General features: G+C 42.6%; 1 protein-coding gene across 2 annotated transcripts in view; it reads left to right on the forward strand.

Annotated features, from left to right (window-relative positions):
• LOC112256578 (connector enhancer of kinase suppressor of ras 3) overlaps positions 1 to 23,169 on the forward strand; it is a 73,604-nt gene that overhangs the window by 47,162 nt on the left and 3,273 nt on the right. For both annotated transcript variants that reach the window (XM_042325448.1, XM_042325449.1), the window contains exons 5-20: positions 954 to 995; positions 2,605 to 2,724; positions 2,865 to 2,924; positions 4,743 to 4,811; positions 5,023 to 5,169; positions 6,885 to 7,018; positions 7,659 to 7,879; positions 8,006 to 8,092; positions 8,729 to 8,991; positions 11,420 to 11,457; positions 12,866 to 12,908; positions 19,107 to 19,160; positions 19,719 to 19,758; positions 22,210 to 22,379; positions 22,704 to 22,777; positions 23,025 to 23,096. In XM_042325448.1, coding sequence (XP_042181382.1) covers positions 954 to 995; positions 2,605 to 2,724; positions 2,865 to 2,924; positions 4,743 to 4,811; positions 5,023 to 5,169; positions 6,885 to 7,018; positions 7,659 to 7,879; positions 8,006 to 8,092; positions 8,729 to 8,991; positions 11,420 to 11,457; positions 12,866 to 12,908; positions 19,107 to 19,160; positions 19,719 to 19,758; positions 22,210 to 22,379; positions 22,704 to 22,777; positions 23,025 to 23,096 — 1,634 coding nt within the window. The remainder of the gene's footprint in view (positions 1 to 953; positions 996 to 2,604; positions 2,725 to 2,864; positions 2,925 to 4,742; positions 4,812 to 5,022; positions 5,170 to 6,884; positions 7,019 to 7,658; positions 7,880 to 8,005; positions 8,093 to 8,728; positions 8,992 to 11,419; positions 11,458 to 12,865; positions 12,909 to 19,106; positions 19,161 to 19,718; positions 19,759 to 22,209; positions 22,380 to 22,703; positions 22,778 to 23,024; positions 23,097 to 23,169) is intronic.

The raw sequence follows: 23,169 nt of genomic DNA on the forward strand, positions 1-23,169 counted from the left end.
CTGTACATGGGGGCAAAGATCATACCTTTTGGAGAAATGTCCCCTGGCCTGATGAAACAAAAATAGAACTGTTTGGCAATAATGACCATTATTATGTTTGGAGGGGAAAAAAAGGGGGTGGGGGGCTTGCAAGCCTGAAGAACACCATCCCAACCGTGATGCATGAGGGTGGCAGCATCATGTTGAGGGGGTGCTTTGCTGCAGGAGAGACTGGTGCACTTCACAAAATAGATGGCATGAGGTAGGGAAATTATGTGGCGATATTGAAGCAACATCTGAAGACATCGGTCAGGAAGTTGAAGCTTGGTCGCAAATGGGTCTTCCAAATGGACAATGACCGCAAGCATACTTTCAAAGTTGTGGCAAAATGGCTTAAGGACAACAAAGTCAAGGTATTGGAGTGGCCATCACAATTATCCTCTAGATAATTTGTGGGCAGAACTGAAAAAGCGTGAGTGGGTAAGGAGGCCTACAAACCTGACTTAGTTACACCAGTTCTGTCAGGAGGAATGAAATGAATTAAAATTATTGTGGGAAGCTTGAGGAAGGCTACCCAAAACGTTTAACTAAATAGTAATTGAGTGTTGTAAACTTCTGTGAAAAGAAATGAAATAAATAAAAGCTGAAATAAATCATTTTCTCTCTAATATTATTCTGACATTTCACATTCTAAATGTAAAGTGGTGATCCTAACTGACCTAAGACAGGGAATTTGTCCTAGAATTAAATGTCAGGAATTGTGAAAAACTTGAGTTTAAATGTATTTGGCAAAGGTGTATGTAAACTCCCGACTTAAACTGTATATAGTGTATATCTGGATATTTGATCACATATTTGCCTATCTCCTATACATGGTTTTTATTTACTTCCTTTGCTGTCAAATAACCTCTTCCTGTGTTTTGACGTGGAGCATTGAGATGCAGCCCAGCTAACATGTCTCTCCTCCTCCACAGGACTGCACTGTTTACGAGATGGAGGAAAAGATCCTGGATGTTGTAAGTATATCTCCCCTCTTTGTTGTTTCCACATTCCCGCTTTCTATGGTAGCACTCCGGGAAAGTCTGTTTGAACCTTTGGGGAGACTGAGCTCTATAATCCGTTACATGGAGATTAGGTGACATGCTTACAGGGCAGTCTCCCTCAGCGTTAATAGGCAGGGGCTATTGCACTTTGGTAAAAGAGGTGTGTAAAATGCACCCTGGCCATCAATCAGTTTCCTGTCCCTGACACTCTCCAGACTCTGAGCTGACACTGGAATTCTTCCCTCTGGCAACCTTATTGTAATCATTTTTGTTTGGTACTTTTACCCCGTTTTCTCCACAATTTTGTGATATCCAATTGGTAGTTAGTCTTGTCGCATCGCTACACCTCCCCTACAGACTCGGGAAAGGCGGCGATCGAGAGCCATGTGCCCTCCGAAACACGACCCTGCCAAGCCACACTGCTTCTTGACACACTGTTTGCTTAACCCGGAAGCCAGCCGCACCAATGTGTTGGAGGAAACACCGTCCAGCTGGCGAGGGAAGTCGGCTTGCAGGTGCCCAGCCCACCACAAGGAGTCGCTAGAGCGCCGTGGGATAAGGAAATCCCATCCGGTCAAACCCTCTCCTAACCCTGACGACGCTGGGCCAATTGTGCGTCTCCTCATGGGTCTCCCGACCACAGCCAGCTGTGACACAGCCTGGAATCGAACCCAGGTCTGTAGTGATGCCTCAAGCGCTGCGATACAGTGCCTTAGACCACTGCACCACTCAGGAGGCCCCCCTCTGACACCCTTGATGAACTCTGCTGCAGACACACAAAATAGCTAGACTTCTGTTTAGAGTCTTCTCCATGCCGAACTTGTTGTTCAATGAACTGTCCCGGAAAAACTGTTCTAGTTACAGCCTGGTCCCAATCAATGGTGAATAGTAGCATTTCAGTGATTTCTTGTTTCTTTACAAATTCCTGTCAAGTGATCTGGTTATGGACTTGTGTGGTCAACCGAAAATTCAATTAGAGCTAAAATAAGTTTGATTTAACATTTGACTGTCCACATCTGTATGTAGGCACAACTGTGTTGTGAGTGTTCAGACATGATGCTTGTTACTCGCCTGAGAAGAAAAAGCTCTTTATTCTCTGAGCGTCACTAAAATGCCCCCACTAATGATGACAAAGTGGTGAGATTGTCCATAATGACCTAGAAGGGGTGGAGGGGGGGGTGACATTAATGACCCTCACCCCCCTCCTCTCCCCCTCACCCCTCTTCCCTGGGGAGGGTGATAATTTCCCCAGAGACTTGCTGCTGAAGGACAGGGCCTCTCGTCACCAGACCTCCACCGCTCTAACACTGACTGAATGCAGACAGCCAAAGAAATAACACCTCTGGTGACAGGCGGTAGCTACATAATCACGTGACAGGACATTAAATTACTGGGCTGGCCATGTAATCACAGCAGTCATAAAAGCACACAGTCACTGTTTGACAATAAAACATAAATTAAATACAATTAATTTGATGAGGTGTATTCATGAAATTCCATGATATTTTGTTTTCATTCTTTGGGTTTGTTTGGTTTTCCTGTCTTGCTTAAAGGGGTTTCCCCCCCCCCTCTCTCATTACAGTCCAAGGTTCTGAACAGCATCTGTGACCAGACCATGAGAACAACCTCTGACCCTCTGATGAGCCAATCAGCATGCTTGGATGAAGTTCAGCTCAACAACATCAAGCCTGGGGAGGGACTGGTGAGGAATGCTGCATGGGAGTTTCCAATTTAAACACAAACCCACTGAATTACAAGCTACATTTATGTAGTGCACCTCAACTTTCTCACAAGTTCAAACTGTCTCAGAAATTCATGTTCCTTATGTTCATATTCCTACAGGGTATGTACATCAAATCCACCTATGATGGACTTCATGTCATCACGGGAACCACAGAGCATGTAAGTATGGTGGCCACAGAGGAACAAATTAGTTGATCTTGGTGAAAACCATCCTAGTGAACACACCTTGCTCCTTTTGTTCAGTTAGTCTAAATGTGCACCTTTTTGTCGGTCTTATCCACTTCTCACGGTTCAATATACATCCTGTTGGTATAGAAACTCTTAATGTTATGCATAAACAATGTTAACCTGTTGCGACGAGCAATCCTGTATCCAGGATCTTAAGTATAGCCTCAAGCTCATTAGCATAACGCAACGTTAACTATTAATGAAAATCGCAAATGAAATTAAATAAATATTGGCTCTCAAGCTTAGCCTTTTGTTAACAACACTGTCATCTCAGATTTTCAAAATATGCTTTTCAACCATAGCAAAACAAGCATTTGTGTAAGAGTATTGATAGCTAGCATAGCATTAAGCCTAGCATTCAGCAGGCAACATTTTCACAAAAACAAGAAAAGCATTCAAATAAAATCATTTACCTTTGAAGAACTTTGGATGTTTTCTATGAGGAGACTCTCAGTTAGATAGCAAATGTTCAGTTTTTCCAAAAATATTATTTGTGTAGGAGAAATCGCTCTGTTTTGTTCATCATGTTTGGCTGAGAAAAAAAACTGAAAATTCAGTCATCAAAACGCCAAACTTTTTTCCAAATTAACTCCATAATATCGACAGAAACATGGCAAACGTTGTTTAGAATCAATCCTCAAGGTGTTTTTCACATATCTATTCGATGATAAGTCATTCCTGGCAGTTTGGTTTCTCCTCTGAATCACATGGGAAAATACATGCAGCTGGAGATTACGCACCAATTTCGATGGAGGACACCAGGCGGACACCTGGTAAATGTAGTCTCTTATGGTCAATCTTCCAATGATATGCCTACAAATACGTCACAATGCTGCAGACACCTTGGGGAAACGACAGAAAGTGTAGGCTCGTTCCTGGCGCATTCACAGCCATATAAGGAGACATTGGAACACAGCGCCTCAAAAATCTGTCTCACTTCCTGTTTGAAGTTTCATCTTTGTTTCGCCTGTAGCATTAGTTCTGTGGCACTCACAGACACTATCTTTGCAGTTTTGGAAACGTCAGAGTGTTTTCTTTCCAAAGCTGTCAATTATATGCATAGTCGAGCATCTTTTCGTGACAAAATATCTTGTTTAAAATGAACGTTTTTTTATCCATAAATTAAGAGTGCCCCCTATATCCAAGAAGTTAAGGTTGGGCTTCAAACAGTACATCTTCTTTCCAACCCAACCTGCCCCCCCCCCCCCCTCCCATTCTGAGGGTGCTCAAGGGCATTGCTGTTTACCACTGAGCTAGGATAACAGTGTAAATGTGTTCCTTACCAAGCAGTGGAGCGAGGGAGGCGTTAAGAGGTTAAATAATATAGCTGTTCCTGTCTTCATCATCCATTTAAGAATCACAAACTTTTAACAGTAAAGCATCCTCCTTCAGAGGAACGTTGGCAGCAGTGCTATTACAGCCTAATTATCATGCCCCCAGTCGTTAAGGATGAATCAAACCTTAACTCATCATATGACTCATTCATTCCTTTGACATTCACATGCATAATGTGACGACGTAGTCATAAAGAGGGCGTTTGTGTTGTTTAGTCAGAGTTATGTAAAGCGTATATTTCCTCAGGGGCTTATTAAGTGGTCTGTTTCATAACAAGCCCATACATGGCACTTCTGATGACAAAGCGAACAGATGAAGGTGGAGTTATCCAGGGGCTAATACTACATGAAGGCGTTGTCTCTGAGCTAGGGGGGTTTGTATACTAATCCTGTCCTCTCCTCTCTGTGTTGTCAGTCCCCGGCAGACATGACCAGGAAGATCCATGGGGGTGATGAGGTGATCCAGGTCAACCAGCAGACAGTGGTGAGCGCCCGGCACCTGTTTTCTCTGAAACCTGTCACAGAGAAAGGTTCTAGCAGTTGGAATGTGCTCCATGCAGTCGACCTGACTACAGTGTGACATAATGATGTCACAGGGGGAAGTCTCCGCCTAGTTTCTTGCTGTGCCTCTTTCTGTTGTCCTCCGCTATGATGTACTGACACTGATCGATCTGTGCTGCTGTGCCTTGTCTCAGGTGGGCTGGCAGCTGAAGAACCTGGTGGGGAAGCTGAGAGAGGACCCTAAAGGTGTAGTCCTGCTGCTGAAGAAGAGACCTACAGGCACCTGCGGGTTCACACCTGCCCCTCTCAAGAACATGCGCTGGAAACCGCCCATGGCGCAGGTGCCAACTCCAAACCCCTTAATCTTTTACTCTGGTGTTCTTACCAAGGCAGTGTTTAGGTTATTGTTCATATTACCTTTTGTTGGATGTGACTCATGAGGGAGTATGGAGAAATGTTTGAGTGTAACAAGCCTAGACAAGTGTAGGAACCAGCCTGAGAGTTGGAGGAAAATATCCCGGAAGCTGCAGGGCTGAGGACAATGCAGAGCTGTTCTCCATTCAGTGATGGCATCCAAATAAAACAACAGCTACTGTACTCACACACTGGTGACGATGTCACTCAGACTGGGTCATCAGTAGTGGCAGCCAGCAGTCTGTGAGTCAGTCTGCAGAGACAGGAGATAGCATCTCCTTCAGTGGAGAATATAGCTGCTTTGGAAGTGGTTTGTGTAGGTGTGTGTAGAATCAGATCAACATCCAGCAGTAGGGTGGGAATCCTCAGTATGGCCTGTATTGATGGGGCTAGTCAGCCAGTCTCCATGGATGACAAGTATTTCAATAGGTCGCTCAGTGATTCAGCTCACAAAGGGCTTGGGTACACCCTCTTTTGAGAACGTTCAATCCCCAAAGGTTTGCGTTAGCGGAGAATCAAGTCTCTGAGGGTCCAAACAAATCCTGTGTTAATAAAGTTATGTAATGGTAATCCAATTCACCACTTTTCTCATATGGGGACAATTAGGATCTGGCTAAGCTCTTAGCCACAGCAATGCACCTGAGCCATGACTGCAGTAACTGGGGCTCCAAAGGGAACAATAGGTTGTTGTAACCGAACCTGTGCTCTGGTCCTGGCACTGCCTCGTTATGCCTCTGGAGGCTGCTTCTGCCTTGGGAAAATCAGATCACATAATATCAGACCATAGATGGTTTCACTTAACAAAGAACCTTTCATCACCAAGATACCAGATCACTCTGGACTTGTCCACCACCTTGTTTGAACAGGGTGTCAGGAATCAAAGCACGACATCTTGGGTTTAATGATAAGAGATAGGCGTCGGTGTGTTAAACAATGGAGGATCACACACAGTGATTCAGGAGTGACACTGGGTTCTACAGGTATCCTGGTAATAGGGGAGGAGGTGAGTGTAGACGTACCAGTATTTACTTTGTTTGATGCAGAGTGAAACTGAACATGGTCAATTTACCAAGTAGTGTGGTTTTAAAAGAGCACCACAAGCTGTGGTAGAATAGTATGGTTTCTTAAAACTATGTTGCTGCAGCTATTTTGGATTATCCTCAAAATCCTTCCATTCATTAGATTCTACTGCACTGTTGGAGCTAGGAACACAAGCATTTTGCTACACCCGCAATAACATCTGCTAAATGTGTGTATGTGACCAATAAAACGTGGTTTGATTCTCTAAATAGGGTTGTATAGATTTAAAGAGCCATAGGCAAATATAATAAGGGGAAGGGGGATACCTAGTCAGTGACCTGTCATATGTAGGATAATCCAGCTCCTTCCTAACAAGTAGTGTTTAGAATGACTTGGTTAGGGTTTGTAAATACAGCAGAAGAGACTTTAGGTAATCAACCATCCGTTATTGTAATGTATGTTGGAAGTTTAAAAAGTTATGTCCATTTGATGTATACAAGTTATGTCCATTTGATGTAGCTAGGCTGTCGGCTGTTTGCCCACCGTCAATTATAATAGGTCCTATGAGGGGAGCATTTTTCTGACATTTTTGTATTTTTTTGTTCTTTTTTTTATTTCTCAGAGCACCCCTTCCCTGAACAAAACCCAGTCTCCAGGCTGTTCCACAGACAGCTCCACCAAGGAGAAACCAGCCATCCTAGACCTGTACATTCCCCCTCCCCCCTCTGTACCCTACACCCCACGATGTGTACCCCTGTAAGTACACTATGCTCAGGAGGGTTACCAGGAAAAACCTTAGGCTCAAGTTATAGGTTTAGAATTGGCTGTGTTCTGGCCCTATGCTACAGAGTGAGTCAGGGGTCTGTGTGGGCCCCTGTAACCCTGCATTGAGGGAGCCATGCGCCCACAGACAGCCTACACTCATTCTCCAGCTCCATGCTCCTGGCTTTGAAGTCTGGATAATGAGTGGTTCAGCCCCCTGATCATTCGCCACTCTCCTCTTGCCTATAAACCCCCACAGCAGAGCACATTAAATTGTGCCGTCTCCATCCAGCTCCGCTCACGCCACAGACAGACCTTATGCAACAGCCTCTCTGTTTCATCTGCCTCCTCAGACACCCTCCCTCCCTCACTCCCTCTCTCGCAGTATCTCTCCCTCCCTCTCTGTCCATGTATGCCAGTGACCAGGCTGTTGCTGCATTCACCATGTTTACCAGATAGTGAATCATGTTTTTTTTTGCCATTTAGTGGACTCTCATATCCACAGCAACTTTAGTTAGGGACTGAGCAAAAGCATAAAGCAAATTTGACTTTTTTTTTTTTCTTCATCTCCCTCCTTGTGCTCTCACCTATATGAAATGGGACATTGATGCTAATCAGTATTTTCTGTCCACAGAGAGGGTAAGATCAGCTCGTACTCGAGCATCAGTAAGATCAGCTCGTACTCGAGCATCAGTAAGATCAGACCAAAGGGTTCAGAGTCGCCCAACTCCTTCCTGGACCTGGAGAGTCGAAAACGCTTCACCATCGCAGACTACGAGAAGATGGGCGTGGCCTACCCCATCGAGGCCAATGTAATTCAGCCCAGGATGAGGGAACGCATCAACTCGTCTCGTGGTTAGTAGTATCCTACCCCACAGTAACCATACACACACACACGCACAAGGCCCACATGTTATAGAATTCAAGGCAATATTCAAACCAGTGAACCAAAATATTCAAACTTTTTGTATTTCTGAATAGGTAAGCCCCGCCCCCTCTCCATGCCAGTGGACACCTGTCTTGGAGTGGCAGACACCTATGCTAAGCCCTGGACACAAGGCCGGAAAGGTAACAAACACACACCATAGACCCATCTTCTGAGTTACTGCAGAACAACAACTTAACCACCAGAAATCGAATTAACCACAACCTAAATCAGATTATCCAGTTCACACCTTCAACAGCTAAATACATGAGACCAAATTATAGAATTCACCCCTCCAATGACCTTGGAGGCATGGTAGCTCTGCTTAATTTACCAATGAATGAACCATGTGATTAGTGTCAACTGAGAGCCATACTCTAGCTCTTGCCTGGATTGGATTAAATAGAGTTTACACCAACAAGATCAGTTCCTCATCCTCTGGTTTCCTTGGAGAGAACAGACACATGGCTATGAATGCACAGACAGAGCTTTCAAACAGTCTCTCTGCTGGAGACCCAATTATACTACAATGGTAGAGGAGTGGGTGAATGTTTTAATTGGCTGAGATGCCTGTGCAATTCTCCTCCAGAGCCAACACATGCTGTAGAGATCCAGAGTCCTCCTCTTTTAATGGGAAAGTGCTTCTCTATAATACATGTAAGGCCTACTGAAGATGTGCCCTAAAATCAACAAGTTATTCTCAATAATGTGCATTTGTACAAAGTATTACTTTTTTTGTTGTAAGATAATTGTACTAAAGATGTGCATTTCCCCTCCAGGCGAGGATCTCCTGTACAGATACCTGAGCAACGAGCGGATCCCCACCATTGCTGAGGAGGTCCCATCAGTGGCGCCGCCGTACAGGCCAGTGGGGGAAAAGCAGCTGGTCCGAGGGGTGGACCACATCCGGGGCAGCCGCTACTATGCCAACCAGGACCTCCACAACAGCGCCACCATCCCCTACCAGGACCATGACCTGGGCAGCAAAAAGACCCCCGTAGCCCCCGCCTCCAAACGCCCCCCTGCAGAGCCCTCGCTACTGGTCAGTTGGATCACGCGGCTTAAGCTATTGACTCACTGATGATGCTCTTCCTGTCCGGGGTTTCCTGTTCCTGTCTGTCTCCTCCTCAGTGCCTTTTGTCCTCCGGCTGTTTGCAATGGGCTCTCCCCTCTCACACTTTCTCCCTGCCTCCCTGCCTCCCCAGCGTTACTACTACTGTACTACTATACCACCATGAGTTAGTAGTTAACTCACTGTCTTCTGTTGCATCACTTCTAACCAATCCCAGTCCCCTACCAACCAATCCCATCTCAGCTGCACAGTCAGATAAACATAGGAATACTCAGTGAGCTGGCTGCCACACCAGCACATGCATGCAAACTTGTATTTGGAGGTAGAGGTTTTACCAAGAGGAAATGTATGTCTATCTGTCTACAAATGGACAAGTTATTCAGGTTTTTAGCACATTTTGGCCTTGTACTTTCACAGGAACAATTTTAAAAAACAAAACCATTTTTTAAGTTATATCACCTTGTTATCACTGAGATAGGCTACTCCCTGCAAAATTGTTACATTTTAACTTGCCAATGGTGTGTTTTTATTTGAGAAAGAAAAAATGCTTTTTTTTCAGGTTTTGCTGTACTTGTTGCTTGCTTTTAGCTGTTTATTTCATGTCATGTCCTTGTTAGCATTATTAAACTATACACTGCCAGTGGTTGCCTCTTTTAAAAGCTATGCATATAGGAACTCTTTACTGTCCTTTGACAGATTGATGTTGCATTGGCGAGTGACAAAATACTGTTTCAACATACCAGTGATTTTATTTTCCCTGTGTTCAAAGCCATGCACTCTTCTCTGTACTGTCCCATGGCCTGCCTTGTTCTGGAGGCTGTATACACACTGCTCTGTGATCACCCTGCTCAAAGGATGCTCACAGCTGTTTGCCGACAATTAGCCTTGTGAACAAAGATGTGTAGGTTAAATATGTTTCTGCAGTCACTGGCTAGAAAGTCTTCTGTAATCAGCACAGATAGCCTAGCGAGATACTATGGATAGCTTATAACAAGAGTTAAAACACAAGTTTAACTGACAGTATTATTAAATACCACGATGTCACAATGTTTTTTGTTTTTTTTAAATACAATTGTACATTTTTGATCTGCCTTTTGTAACATTTCGATAGTATGTTATTAAAGGTGCAGTTGATTCCAGTTTTAATTTGTTTTGTCTTTATTTTAATGTTTTTTTTTTTACTGACGAACTAGATAAAATGTATTGTTATATTGGTACTTGTCCAAAACCTCTGAGTGTTAGTTAGAATTGTCACTTTCAGTGTCTGTATTCACCATAGAGGAGCACTTCAGGGGCATGAACCTATTCCGGACTCTGGCCTAATTTGCTTGACCTTTGAGAATGAACTCTACTTCTGTTTTCGAAGCATGTGGTGAAACTGGATAGCCAAGCTAAAGTTACATTCTCCCTCTGTCTCTGTGGCCATGCTTATTATGCAACTGCATTTAAAAAAAACTTAAATGAACATATGTTCTACTTCGGGAGAATTATGCATATGTCTTATTGGACTGTCAAGATATCTTGCTTGACATATGCGGGCTTTTAACCTCTGTATGCCTTCACCGACATCTGAATTACACTCAGGACTCCTGTTATTTTCTTTGTGACATTTTATATAAAAGAAACTGGCAGACCAATTGGATTTAGAAAATCATAACACTAGAAAAGAACAACACTGACTTTGGCACTTTTCTAAATCAAAATAAAAGGAATGATTCATTAATCTCCCTGCCCCTCTGCCTCTTTCTGTTTCCCTGCATGATTTTACTGGTTGTCTGGGGGCCACCTGTTAATGATCTAATGTCTCTTCTTCCTAACCTTCTCTGAGCCATGCCCTGCCCTAGCCTGCCCAGCTATGATAACCTACCGTCCTTACTAATCTGCATGTGCTGAGTGTCTGCGGTGGAACAGTATACCACCTGCTCTTTGCTGCTTCTCCCTGCTAGATTTACTCGCGTCTAACAAAAGCCACAGCCTTGCATGATGTTGATGTGAAAAGGGAGAGATGTATGTTGACAGATTTGCCCTCTTCTATTCACCATTTTCTTTGCAGGAGAATTGTTGGTGGGTTCAGTGACATGCTCCCTACTTTCTTTATATATGCAATAAGCTTTGGGGAAAATCAGTGATTGTTTCATGCACTTAACACATTAGTAAATCAACACTGATCGGAATTAGCTGCTTAGGTGTTATGTCATTAAAACATCAAGGATTTACTTGAATATCCAATTCTGGGGCTACTGTAGAGCAGCTCTTGCCTCCATTGCCTTTCAATGATCTGAGCAAGACAATCCAATGTGGTAACCAACCCACAAGCCTGAAGATCCAGGGAAAGTGACCAATTTGGTCAGTGTTGGGTAATGAATGAGTTAACTCTCTGTGTCCGTCACTCACACAGGTGTCCGACTGGTGCTCCAGCAGTGGCTTCCTCAACAGGTGGGTCACTCATCTGACTCCTAGTCAACCATAACTCTCAACACAACCCATTCTCATTTACAACCCATTCTCACTTAGTTGCGCTGTACTGTAAGCATGTGATGTATGAAGTCTATATGTCAAATGGGATGTGCTGGAGGGGTATAGTTTAAATACGCCTCATAGTTGGTGTCATCTCATTTATGGAGCCACCAGTCAGTCAGGGTGTAGTGGCATGTTTTAACCAGGGGGTTGGGTGGGTGGTCTGAACTGGATTTTAACAACTAGTGAAAGTATGTGGGAGAAAACTAACCTCTGTCTCAGAGGACCAGACAAGATGCACTACTGGGAGACATGCTAGACCACAGACAGACAGGGCCTCAAATAGCATTACAACCTCAAGCATGACATTCTTCAAATGAATAAGACCCAGAAGGAATGGGTCAGATCCTTCTGTTTGGAAATAGAAGGCTCTGAATGAGGCCAGTTCCTATTTTGGGATTTTAAATCATTCAAGACATCTGATTCCCCTTATTGAAATCAAATTAACCTCACTTGGATGACGTCCTACAAGAGGAATCCAAAATGACGGGGTATGACAAATTGTGATTTTCCATCTGCTCCAACCTACTGACTGTGCCCCCCTTCTGTTTGTTAGAGGTTCCATGGCCTTTCATTGAAACACATTTAAATACTTGATTATGGATATTCAATATGTTTAGGACACTCAAAAGTATCTAGCTAATCCACTTGCACACACAAAGTGAATTCTTTTCCACAGCCAAAAAGCAGATGAAGGCACATCCACAGAAGTATTAACTCACCAGTATGTCTCAGACATCTTAAACCAACCATATGAGACAGCAAATCCAGATCTTTTACCTCTAACTCTGCAGGGAAAGATGGAAGCAATTGACAGACAGGAAAAACAAGTGAAGACGACTTCATTCCCTGAAATTGCAGGGCGAGGCCTGTAGCCTGCTGACGTAAATCTATGTATTTTGAGAATTGGACGATAGCTATCTGCGTACCATACTGAAGTGGCTGCCTGATATATCACCACTGTCCCGACACAGACAGAAAACAACTGCCCTATTACATGCCACAAGATCCATTTTATTGCAGCAAATTATATATGAAGGTTAACTGAAATGGAACCAAGATAATGAGTGCCTGTGTATGAGCCAAGGATGCACTAAGTATGTGTTATAGATGTTTTACTTACTGTATTTGTCATCCCCAAACCTAAATGGTACAGTAAGTGCCTCTGTGGTATGTTGAGGTTGATGCAGAGGGTAGAATGAGTGGTTTTATCTAGTCAATGTAACCTTTTTGCCCACTGACTAAATGTGTCATTGGTCTAGACTAGATTAAACACAAGATACTTCGTTTCCTAATCTTGCCTCATTCTTTCCTCTCTCCTCCTCAGATACAGCCAACCTCATATTCGAACCTGGTCCTTCTCTCAAGCGGTAAGGACATAATCTGTCTTGTGTCCATAAACTCACTCTCCACTCCACTGGTTCAGAGTGGCTCCTCTGGCTCCGTGTCTCCATCCTCACTTCCCAATCTCCCATGATCCTGTTCATCTACACACACACAGTGGTGATGAGAAGCCCTAAGTTCTATTGGATGAATGAAACACACAGACTTAGCATTGTTTACACAATTCAATGATAAGATATGGCAAAATTATAAATCTCTATCAATTAAAGGGTCGTTTTTGAGGTCCAGGAGAAGAGACTACTGAGGTGTTTGCACCATGTGTCCCTCCCTTTAACCGCAGTTGAGAGAGAGATAATCTATCTCCTCCTGCTATGTGAGGAATGTCTCTGGCCTCTGAGACAATCACATTATATCACACAGATAAGACATTGAACAAGAGGCGTGGTACATATACTCAACCACTGACACAAAACTATCCTCCATATTCTTTATGGTCTTGTTCATCACAATCTTGAGCCATTTCATTGCCAATATCAGTCAATATCAGTTAATAGCTAACCATGAACGTGGCCATTCTGAAGGCTATTATCAGCAGCTGGACATAACCCATAGTCTCAGAAAGGAGCCATAGTGGAAATGGATCTGTCCCTTACTGGCCATGACCGATGTGGGCATTGGATTACCTGGCTGGGGGATACCTGAACATTCAGCGGCCAAGCCTCTGGGAATCACTTTCCTGCCTCCTCTCCTCCTGTCATATCCCAGAGAACCATGTTAATGCCCGTCCCTGTGTCATACTTAGCAGGCATACACATCCAGTGGGGTCAGATGTGTGGCCACAGAGCAGCTAGTGACAAAGGAACAAATCACTACTCCACAGGTTCATGATCTCTGAGACTTATTGTGCACAAACAAGAAAACCTTGAAATAAAAGTCAAGCCTTTGTCAAGGCACAGGGAGAGCGAGAAATTAGTGCTATAGACATACATTACTTTAAAAAAAAAAATTCCTCTGAATAATTTCAGAAGGAGTGTGGAATCATGTACAGTGACGTGAAAAATATTTGCTCCCTTTTTAATGTTCTCTAAATTGCTGAACATTTTCATACTGAATGTTGTCAGATCTTGAACCAAAACCTAATATTAGATAAATGGAACCTGAGTGAACAAATACCACAACAATTACATACTTATTTCATAAATAACGTTATGCAACACCCAATGCCCGTGTGAAAAAGTAATTGCCCCCTTATATTCAATAACTGGTTGTGCCACCTTTAACTGCAATGACTCCAACCAAACGCTTCCTGTAGTTGATCAGTCTCTCACGTCACTGTGGAGGAATTTTAGCCCACTCTTGCATGCAGAACTGCTTTAACTCAGTAACATTTGTTGGTTTTCAACATGAACTGCTTGTTCCTGCCACAACATCTCAATTGGAATGGGGTCTGGACTTGACTAGACCAATCCAAAACTTTCTAATTTGTTTATTTTGAACCATTTTCATGTAGACTTGATTGTGTGTTTTGGATCATTGTCTTGCTGCATGACAGAGGAAATATAGAAAATCAGAAAGGGAGCAAATGCTTTTTCACGGGACTGTATGGTATGTAGGTGAGAGTGAGAATATGTATTGCTCAGCGAATTATGGACCACTGCAGTACTCAGAGTTAAAGGTCCAACGCAGCTGTTTTTATCTCGATATCAAATCATTTCTGGGTAACAAATGATTGTTTTCAATTAAAATGGTCAAAAATAAACAAAAATAGCTTCTTAGCAAAGAGCAAATTCTCAAGCAAGAATGTTGCTAGGACTGTCTGGGAGGGGTCTGAGTGGGGAGGGGAAACTGAAAACTAGCTGTTATTGCTGGGAGGGAGTTTTGGCCTGCCTGGTGACATCACCAGGCAGACCAAAACTCCATCTCACCAAAGCAGGCTGAAATTTCATGTGGTCTTTCCATCCCAACAAAACAGACTGGACCTCACGTTTTTGACTGCACTGGATCTTTAAATCAATTTGTCAACTGTGTTTGTCGCGGGGGTTGAGCCACAGTGTGAGGCAACAGTGCAATTACCATAAACAGGGTCTTACAGCGCATTGGGGCCTTTGCCAATCTCCTGTAGTCGCAGCACACTGAGCAGTGTAAAGAACCTGATACCAGCTCTGCGGCCCGGGGCCCTGGCCCAGCGTGAGAGACCCCGAGTAAAGAATGGCCACTCTTGTGTCTGCCAGTGAAACCCCCTCGCTCCACTTGCTCTGGAGCAGGGCTTGGGGGATATTAGTTAAGTGCTGTGACAATTCTCAGCATGGAACATGAAGGGAGATTTAGTCCACAATGGTGTGACGAATCCACATTCCCAGGAAGTCTATTGGGCTCTGACATGAGTGGTGGAGAGCTTACCTTATTTCCCCCACTGTGCCTTTTCATGTACCAAAACAATACTCTGTGCTAAATCATTCTAATGTGACATGCTTAGACTTTTGTTCTAGAATGAATGAGAACAATAGGAACAGAATTGAGTGTAAATCTTTAAATACCATCTTTCTATCCATTTCAAAAGCCATGGCCCAGATGATTGTAACTTGGTGATGACAATGGTGTTACTTGATATGGGTGAGAGGGGGGGATGTGAGAAATATAGAGAGAATGATAGAGAGACAGGAGGGGAGAGGGTAGAGGGAGAGCGAGAGAAAAGAGAATGTCCCTATAGTTTGCCTGTCACTGTATGGGCACAGTGGGGCATGTCAGGACTCAGGAGCCCCATGAGGGTTGAGGTCCGGGGGGAGACAGAGAGAGCTGTCCTCTCCAGGTCCAGGAATGTGTCTAGTTTACCACTAGTGTTCTATCACAGGGAGAACCCACCACATCCGATCCTCTTAGCAGATAGCAGCTACCACCCACAAACATTATAGCCACTGTCAGAGCTCTAGACAAATGTTATGGCTACAGTTTCTGCTCCCAACAGGGAGAAAAGAGTGTTGATAGCCATGCTGCAGGCTTCTTTAGTTTCCTCTCATATTGCCTCCCAGAAAACCATAAGTGGACCGTGATGTGACACATTTTTCTTTCCTTTTTCCTAAGGCACCTCCGTAATGGTATATTTTGTGAAATTCACTTAATGATGATGGTTTTACCAGTCTGTAATACCAGCATGATTTAATTGTTTAAACAGACTGTGGACATATACACTATATATACAAAGGTATCTGGACACCCCATCAAATTAGTGGATTCGGCTATTTCAGCCACACCTATTACACACAGGTGTATAACATTGAGCACACCGCCATGCAATCTCCATAGACAAACATTGGCAGTACAATGGCCTTACTGAAGAGCTCAGTGGCTTTTGACATGGCAACGTCACAGGATGTCACCTTTCCAACAAGTCAGTTCTTCAAATTTCTGCTCTGCTAGAGCTGCCCCAGTCAACTGTAAGTGCTGTTATTGTCAGTGGTGGAAAAGATACCTTAATAGAAAATGACTCAAGTAAAAGTGAAAGTCACCCAGAAAAATACTACTTGAGTAAAAGTCTAAAAGTATTTGTTTTTAAATATACTGAAGTGTCAAACGTAAATGGAATTGTTCAAATGTACTTAAGTATCAAAGTAAAAGTATAAGCCATTTAACATTCCTTAAATTAAGCAAACCAGATGGCACCATTGTCTTTTTTTATTTGTATTGACAGATAGCCAGGGGCACACTCCAACACAGACATAATTTACAAACAAAGTATTTGTGTTTAGTGAGTCCACCAGATCAGAGGCAGTAGGGATGATCAGGAATGTTCTCTTGATAAGTGTGTGAATTGGACAATTTTCCTGTCAAAATGTAAAGAGTACTTTTGGGTGTCAGGGAAAATGTATGGAGTAAAAAGTACATTATTTTATTTAGGAATGTAGTGAAGTAAAAGTAAAAGTTGGGAAAAATATAAACAGTAAAGTACAGATACCCCCAAAAACTACTTAAATAGTACTTTAAAGTATTTTCACTGAAGTACTTTACACTACTGATTATTGTGAAGTGGAAACATTTAGGAGAAACAACGACTCAGCCGCAAAGTGGTAGACCACACAAGCTCACAGAATGGGACCGCTGAAGCGTGTAGCGAGTTAAAAATGAACTGTCCTCTTCATGGTTTGGGCTAAGCCCCTTACTCCCAGTGAAGGGAAATCTTAACACTACAGCATACAATTACATTCTAGACGATTCTGTGCGTCCAACTTTGTAGCAACAGTTTGGGGAAGACCCTTTTCTGTTTCAGCATGACAATGTCCCTGTGCACAAAGCAAGGTCCATACAGAAATGTTTTGTCGTGATTGGTGTGGAAGAACTTGACTGGCCTGCACAGAGCCCTGACCTCAACGCCATGGAACACCTTTGGGATGAATTGGAATGCCGACTGCAAGCCAGGCCTAATTGCCCAACATCAGTGCCCAACCTCACAAATGCTCTTGTGGCTGAATGGGAGCAAGTCCCAGCAACATCTTGTGGAATGTCTTCCAAGAAGAGTGGAGGCTGTTATAGCAACAAAGGGGGTGCCAACTCCATATTAATGCCATGATTTTGGAATGAGATGTTCAACTAGCAGGTGTCCACATACATGTAGTGTATATAGTCAACAGCAAGAGTCTGTGACAATTCAACGAATGTCATGTCAACAGGTTTGATGAACAAGTGTGACCTACAATCTAATTTCCATATTTGATGCACAAGAGTGACATCTAGTGGTTATTGGGTTATGGTGCATACTTTAACTCGGCGGACAACTTCAGACTCACTGCTACTATTATTGCAACCTAATGTTCACCAAAGTTTTAGCGGGGATTCGCCGTTGTAAGCGCAAGTTGTCCTTCAACAGAGACGTTATCCGCACTAAATTACGTATTTTCATATCTAAATTGCAGGTATGTTTCAGGGTGATTTATGAGGGCTAGACTATCACCTTAATGTTTGAAGACAAACTGTGTTTTTCGTTTACCTACACGTTTTTTAATACTAACACAAACACAGAGCTTGAGTCAATCAATTTAACCTGTCAATCCATCAAAGAAAGACACATTTTGAGTAAACGGTTATAGGCCTACATGACTTCCCTGAACCCCGTTCAGTCCAGCTAGTCTTTTAAAAATAATGTTGTTTTTGTGATATCTGATTCTTGTTTAGTTCTAACCATGGCAGATATTTGGTGCGGACGCATTTGATTCCTGAACTCTGGATATGTCTGATGTGGCATTCTGCTTCAGTCAGTACTCACAGTTCTTGATGCTCTGTTAAACTGGTTATATTATTTATGTCATCTGATAACAGGTGCAGTTAGTTGATACTGGTGCGGTTGTGGTTATAGTGTGATGAAGCATCACTAGGATCACAGTCATCAGCTGGCTAACAACATGTTGCTGACTGAGATGCAAGTGTGTAAGACTGACAGAGAAGTGTAGCCTAGATATGTTTCTCGTCTTTAGTATGTGTCATTTGGTGAAGACCAGCCTTATAAAGCTGACACTCTTAACATATTACTAACCTATTTTGAAAGCAACAGATACTGATTTATCAGGGATTCATCTAGACTTAATGAATATGTACATTGTTCTTTCATTGCAGCGTTTTGGAACTGTATGGTAGGAATGTGTATTTTGAGCTACCAGTTCTTTCAAAAATCTGGTGTCGAATTGGAGGCATTTTCTTTGTCCATCCATGGACCTGGAAAGTGTTAGTTTGCATGTTTTTATCAGCTGATGTGACCTACATTTTGGTTTGTGTGGCTCCAGGGTCTGAGGGTCCCTCATCAGACTCGTCAATGTTCTCCGTGAGGAACGCAGTCCCCCTGAGGAGGTTTTCTAGGAGGAAGTTTGTCAATAATGTCAATGTGAAGGAAACTGTTTCTCAATGTCAGTGACAATGTCAGTTTGGTTTGAAGACATTATGGGTCATAGTCTGTTATAAAAAGGGCTGACTACAATCTTGTGCAAGTTCACTTATGAAGACTAAATGCAATGTACAAGGGTCATGCTACAAATGGACACCAACTCATCCATGATGCAAAGCAGTTCCCCCTTTTCTCTAAATCAGGAGAGATGTCAAAGTGGACCCTTTGAGACTTGAAGTATTGTACTCAGTCTATTCATTTAACATGGGGGTAAATAATGTTTTGAATTGAAAGGTCTGTCGATAAACTGAAAAGGTATCTCTCTCTCTCTCTCTCTCTCTCTCCCTGCCTGCAGGCTGCCTTCCCTATATCTCTGGCTCCCTCCATGGCAGGTGATGACTACAACCCTGTAAGTACTGGAGATTATCTATAGGTCTCTTATATGTTATTATGGATGTTTTTTTTTAAATGGGCATTTTTTTTCCTGAGGCAGGCAGTAGTCACAAATTGCGTCTGCAATTCCTTTCTCATATGGTGTCATCATTACAGCTTCCTCAGAGATCTCACAAGATATAGTAGAGTGGAGATTCAGCAACTCTTGGAGGACAATGGAATTATATAAAAAGCTTATTTATTGTTTAAAAAAGTACTGTGTGTATATATATATATGTGTATGTATATATATATATATACACATATATACATATACACACATACATTTTTAAGTTGGCAAACCACTGTTATACTTGATTGCATGTGACTACTGCAGAGAGAGAGAGAGAGAGACAGACAGACACACACACACGAGTGACACTGGTGGTGTGAAACAGGATGTTTCAAAGACTATAGCTGAGGTAGGGTGAGGGACTGTCTGATCGAGCTACACTGTCTGGGGAAGCTCTACCTTCAATCACCCATCTCGTGAACTAGGGACTATCTGACCTCTCACTGCCTTCTGTTCTATCAGGTTTCCCTGAGACAGAAACCCAAGAGGAAGACTCGAGGAGGTAAGTTGGTGTCCAGGCCTGATTCTGCTGCTTGCTGTCTGTGCCCTCAACTGTAATTTGGCCCCACTGATTTGGGCGTGTGTGAAGTGTCAGGACGATTAGAGTGTCTGTGTGGAGGGTTGTGTTGATAATGCCGTAGACCTTTATACTTGTATACACGCTGAAAATTGCAGATCTGGGCACTGATAAACGTCTAAATTGGAATGCAGTGTTTGTACAGTAACATGCTATAAATGACGTCAGAGCTTAGGCTCTGTAATTGGGTTTTGACTGACAGCTGTTCTGAACTTAGTCCCCCTCCCTCTTGTTAATTGGGCAACTTTTCCAAATGTTTTGTTGTCTAAGGGAAATGCTGTAAATTTAAGAGGACTCAATCTATTTTAAAAGATCAGACGTTGAGGATTGTATTGAATACTGCTTTGAGTCCAAATGTACAATTCACATTTCCATATCATAAAACCCATGTCATATACAGTGTCACTGTTTATGATCCCCATAATTGGTGTAGAGTTGGCGTCATACCCTGGGTTGTTCTGAACAGAATGAGCCTGTTTGTCTATTGTGAAGAGAATTTGCTGCGGAAAAAGCACCTGTGTGCTCTCATGACTCCTTTCTATGCGCACCAAAATGATCTGTTTCTATGAATTGCCTTGTGAAAGTCTAACACTGTAAGATCATATTTTATAACTTCGCTAGTCATGTTGGCAATAGAACAAGCTTTTAAATGATGCCCACCTGACCCAGATTGCAATTGATAATGGGATGTTTTTGGATTGCTTAAACAACAACAGTAATTGTGTGATTGCAGGGCTGTGTTCAAAACAACTACAAGTGTGCTTGCTCTAGTTCCTCAACGGCACAGCTAGGAGAACGAATTTTTTTTAACTTTTGTTTGTAGACTCTTCTTTGAGTCATAAAAGAGCATTGAAATGACTTAGGAACGGTGCACACTTTGGAGAGGTGTGTGACCACTTGGAGACGCCAGTTAGTCCTCTCAACCCCATGTCATGTTTGGGGTTTATGTTGCACCTACCCCACATTTTCCAGGAATGTTACTGAATGTATCCAGAGTATTTTCTGATTTAGTTATCAACAAATGCGCCGGTGCTGTTGAACTGTTGTGTCCTGAACTGTCGTCTAATGATATTCCCATTATCTCCAAACTATTTCCTTTCATTTGCTACTATGCTTTTCATATGTCTTCTGGAAGAAACATTTCAATTTAGCCCTATCTATAAAGGCCAATTCCCACTTGTGTAAAAGGTTAAGACCAGGCTCAGCAAGAGATTCTAATATTATTAGCCTTTATGGGCAGTTACTGTATGCTGAGCAGTCTGTGCTTCATTGTGTGTGATAAACAGGTAACTGCTAAAGTAGTGGATACACTGAGGGATACAAAGTATATTGAAAACAGGTGCTTCCACACGTGCAGTTCTTGACTTAAGGAAAGCAATTAACATCCAATCATGCTTAGGGCCATGTATAAAAATGCTGGGCAGGTGATTATTTTGCCCTGCAAAAAAAAGTTCATTTTTATTGTCACATACACCAGATAGGTGCAGGGAAATGCATTGTTTTACAGGGTAAGTCATACTAGTATGGCACCCCTGGAGCAAATTATGGTTAAGTGCCTTGCTCAAGGGCACATCGAACAGATTTTTCAACTTGTCGGCTCGGGTATTCGACCCAATGCTCTAACCTGCCATAGCTACCATGGCCATACCCGCATAGGATGACACAAGGCACGAGTGGTCACTGAATGGTTTGATGAGCATACATTTTTTTTTTCAACCATATGCCATGGCCGTCTCAGTCATCAGATCTCAACCCAATTGAACACTTATGAGAGATTCTGCAACGGCGCCTGAGACCGCATTTTCCACCACCATCAACAAAACACCAAATTATGGAATTTCTTGTGGAAGAATGGTGTTGCATCCCTCCAATCGAGTTCCAGACACTTGTAGAATCTATGCCAAGGTGCATTGGAGTTGTTCTGGCTCGTGGTGGCCCAACACTCTACTAAGACGCTTTATGTTAGTGTTTCCTTCATTTTGGCATTTACCTGTATACCCTTTGGAATACTTATTTGAAAATGATTTGTCTGGCCACCATCTGACACAGGTAGGCTGAAAGATATTCTGAATCTGTGATACTTGGAAACTGTAGCTTAAAATCAATCAGCAGGTGAACCATAAATCTGTTGAACAAATCTGTTGCGTAGAATGTTCAATTTGGAGGCATTGGACTATTTGAATTATATTGTATCCCTCTGTAAATCGTGGCATTGTAATATTGTTTGTAACTTGCTGAACTTGCTAAAGAGGATTTATTTAACCAATCATAGTGTCATATCAAAATGTCTGCATAGCAATAAAGGTATATTAGAGGGTATATTGTTGCTTTGCAACCACGGTGCATGAATTCAGGAACGATCTCCTCTGTGTTCAGGCAATGTGGCAATGAGCAGACGGAGGGTCTCGGTTAAAGAGCTGGGGGAGTCAGACTACCAGGGCTGGCTCTACAGGAAGAAAGAAGGAAAGGCCTTCCTGGGTTTCAAATGGAAAAAGTACTGGTTTGTGCTGAAGAAGACTTCCCTGTACTGGTACACTACTCAACTGGTGAGTAACACTCATAATTTAACCCTCTATTCTGAGTCATCGTATCATTTCCACAGCTGCTTGCTGCCTCTGCTACGTCACTGCTGGGAATTAGTCCGTCTGATTCTGACATGGTGTTTCCTGGAGCTGAAAGTGTCTGTTTCTTCTACAGAGGCATAATTACTGGCAAGATGGAGGAATTAATTAAGCCTTTGTTTACCATGAGTCAAAACTAATTTGAGGGAACTAGAAATGGATAAAAGGTTGAATAATGCCTCTTTTCATTGCTTTGAAATTCCAATACCTTTTAATGCTAAGAATCTGTCAATCCCATATTATTTTCAGGCAGAGAAAGCAGAGGGATACATTAACCTGACTGACTTCATCATCGACAGAGCCTTGGAGTGCAAGAAAAAATAGTAAGAAACTTGTTTCTTATTTCACTAAATCATGTTACTGTTTGTGTAAAACTGGTCAATACATCTATTCCAGGTAATTACTGACCATTTACTGCCACACTTTCAATTTGACAAGAACGCCCAACTCTCATAATGACAGGAAGTTATAGGTCGCGTGAATGTGTAACTTCCTGAGCGCAGTGTAAATGATCGAATGCAAAGTGAGAAACTGAATCATGTGAGTTATGTTCTCCCCTGTCTCTCGCAGTGCCATCAAAGCATGTCACCCGCAAGTCATGATGTTTTATTTTGCAGCTGATACCTACGAGGAGATGAACGTGTAAGTCGCATGAAAAGATTCTAATGTGAGTCATGTTAAGAGTGTCATCATAGAGACAGTGAGGAATGTGACA

The sequence above is a fragment of the Oncorhynchus tshawytscha genome, linkage group LG08, assembly GCF_018296145.1.
Source record: "Oncorhynchus tshawytscha isolate Ot180627B linkage group LG08, Otsh_v2.0, whole genome shotgun sequence".
NCBI lineage: Eukaryota > Metazoa > Chordata > Actinopteri > Salmoniformes > Salmonidae > Oncorhynchus > Oncorhynchus tshawytscha.